The sequence below is a fragment of the Morone saxatilis genome, unplaced genomic scaffold (assembly GCF_004916995.1).
Source record: "Morone saxatilis isolate NCDOM2014 unplaced genomic scaffold, NCSU_SB_2.0 Contig14, whole genome shotgun sequence".
NCBI lineage: Eukaryota > Metazoa > Chordata > Actinopteri > Moronidae > Morone > Morone saxatilis.
In genome coordinates, this window is record NW_023339696.1 from 7530212 (window position 1) to 7531963 (window position 1752).

The window sequence follows — 1752 nt, forward strand, 5'->3', positions numbered from 1 at the left end:
AAAAAAAAAAAAAAAAAAAAGGAGGATGAAATGACAGCTAGCGTGTCTCTTTCACTCAAGAATGTTGAGTCCTTCAGGCTGATCAACGATTTATTAGCTTTTGGGTTGTCATACACACAATCAACACATTCTATCCCTTAACACAGAGGCACGGGCCTATCTCAAAACAGTAAACGACATTTAACTGCATGGGACATGTCTGTCCTCCTAAAACTTCTCGATCAGTTAAAAAGAGCTGCAATATAATCAGAGGTACATACTGTGTCTCAGATTACATGTTCCCCTTTCATTTTGATCAACCTCCATTCCAATGTATCAGGCACTAACAGCCAGTCTACGCTAAACTTCATTAATACAATGGCTGTAGTGAGAGCCATGAAATCCAATGGGCCTTCACTTACATCTGAGATTAAAATAGTATCTGCATGATCACACCACATATGCAGCTTTCATGTCAAGACTCAAACAGATCTGAGCTCAGTAACTGCTACTGTGTGTATCACATGTTCTCACTGATTTGTAAAGTGGCGTTTAAGAATGAATAGACCATGTGTTTCAGGAGAGACGATGATTCCATGCACTTGTATTTTCCCCAAGAACCTTTCTGAGGCTCGAGGTCACAGTTGCCCACAAAACAGCGGTGGACACTTGAACGCTGTGTTGCTGAGAAGTGATATATGAGGTCGTCAGGGATGGAGGGGCTGTGCCACAGCAGTTCTCAGCAGCCCTTCAGGATCTGAGAGGGCGCAGTAGAGAGTATACCCCAGCTCGTCCACTTCTTGATCAGTCAGCTCACAGAATAAGTTAACTTTAGGGCTAAGGGCACATGGCAGCCTCCCGGCCTCTAGGTGTCCCACTAGCGCTCGTAGCAGTTGAAGGAAGCGGTCGGCCAGCGCTTCCTGGGTCCAGTCACCTTCTTTTTCGCACAGCAACAAGATGGCGTTGGTGAGCTGGCTGGCATTAAGCCGGTTGAGGGCGGGGTTGAGCTTGCACACGGCCTTCGCCAACTTCAGGCAAGCGCATCGGCAGCCTCCATCCTCCTGGTCCAGGGCCCTGAGTCGCGCCGTCTCAGCCACGCGGAAGCTCTGCCGCCACAGGTTTTCATGGCGCTCTGCGGCAAGTCGATGAGGTTTGGCGATCAGTGAGGTTCCATCCTCCATCACAAGTAACGGCAGGAAGTCCACGTACAGCTTCCGGTCCGTCTCGTACTGCACCTCAAGGGTCAGTGTTTCTGAAGGAACCACAGGACGGATGACGTAATCGAGGACACTCCCTATAGCTGGCCAGTTGATGGAGCCAGCCACAAGCTTGTCAAAGACCTCGAGGACTGATTTAGGGGAGAGGTAACCTCCGACCATGCAGCGGTCCCAGTAGCTGCTGTTCCGCGGGAAATATTCCAAATTCTCCCTGCGGACAAGCCAGAAACCTGGGACGTTCATGATGGTGTCCTCCCCGGGGACGGACGACCACAGGTTCTTCTCCAGGATAAGAGGCACCATGAGCTGGGCGTGGTCCGCTGTCACCACCTAGAAAGAGGAAGAAGGGGGTAAAACTGACGAAATAGAGCTGGCAAATTCAACAACTGTGTTATCTACGTTTGATATAGCCTTCCACCTTGCATCACTGTACAAAGGGCAACATAGGATAACAGCAAGGCAGGCTGTAAACCTATACGGAGAGTTTTCATAAAATAACCTAAACATAAAATTAACTGATGAAAAACAAGAGGAAAAATCTAATATTTGTTCCTAG

The 1752-nt window shown here is 48.6% G+C and overlaps 1 protein-coding gene across 2 annotated transcripts in view; it reads right to left on the reverse strand.

The window, feature by feature from the left end:
- Nucleotides 1–72: 72 nt before the first annotated feature.
- mief1 (mitochondrial elongation factor 1) overlaps nucleotides 73–1752 on the reverse strand; it is a 3481-nt gene continuing 1801 nt past the window's right edge. For both annotated transcript variants that reach the window (XM_035654526.1, XM_035654525.1), the window contains exon 5: nucleotides 73–1526. In XM_035654526.1, coding sequence (XP_035510419.1) covers nucleotides 687–1526 — 840 coding nt within the window. In that variant the 3' untranslated portion in view covers nucleotides 73–686. The remainder of the gene's footprint in view (nucleotides 1527–1752) is intronic.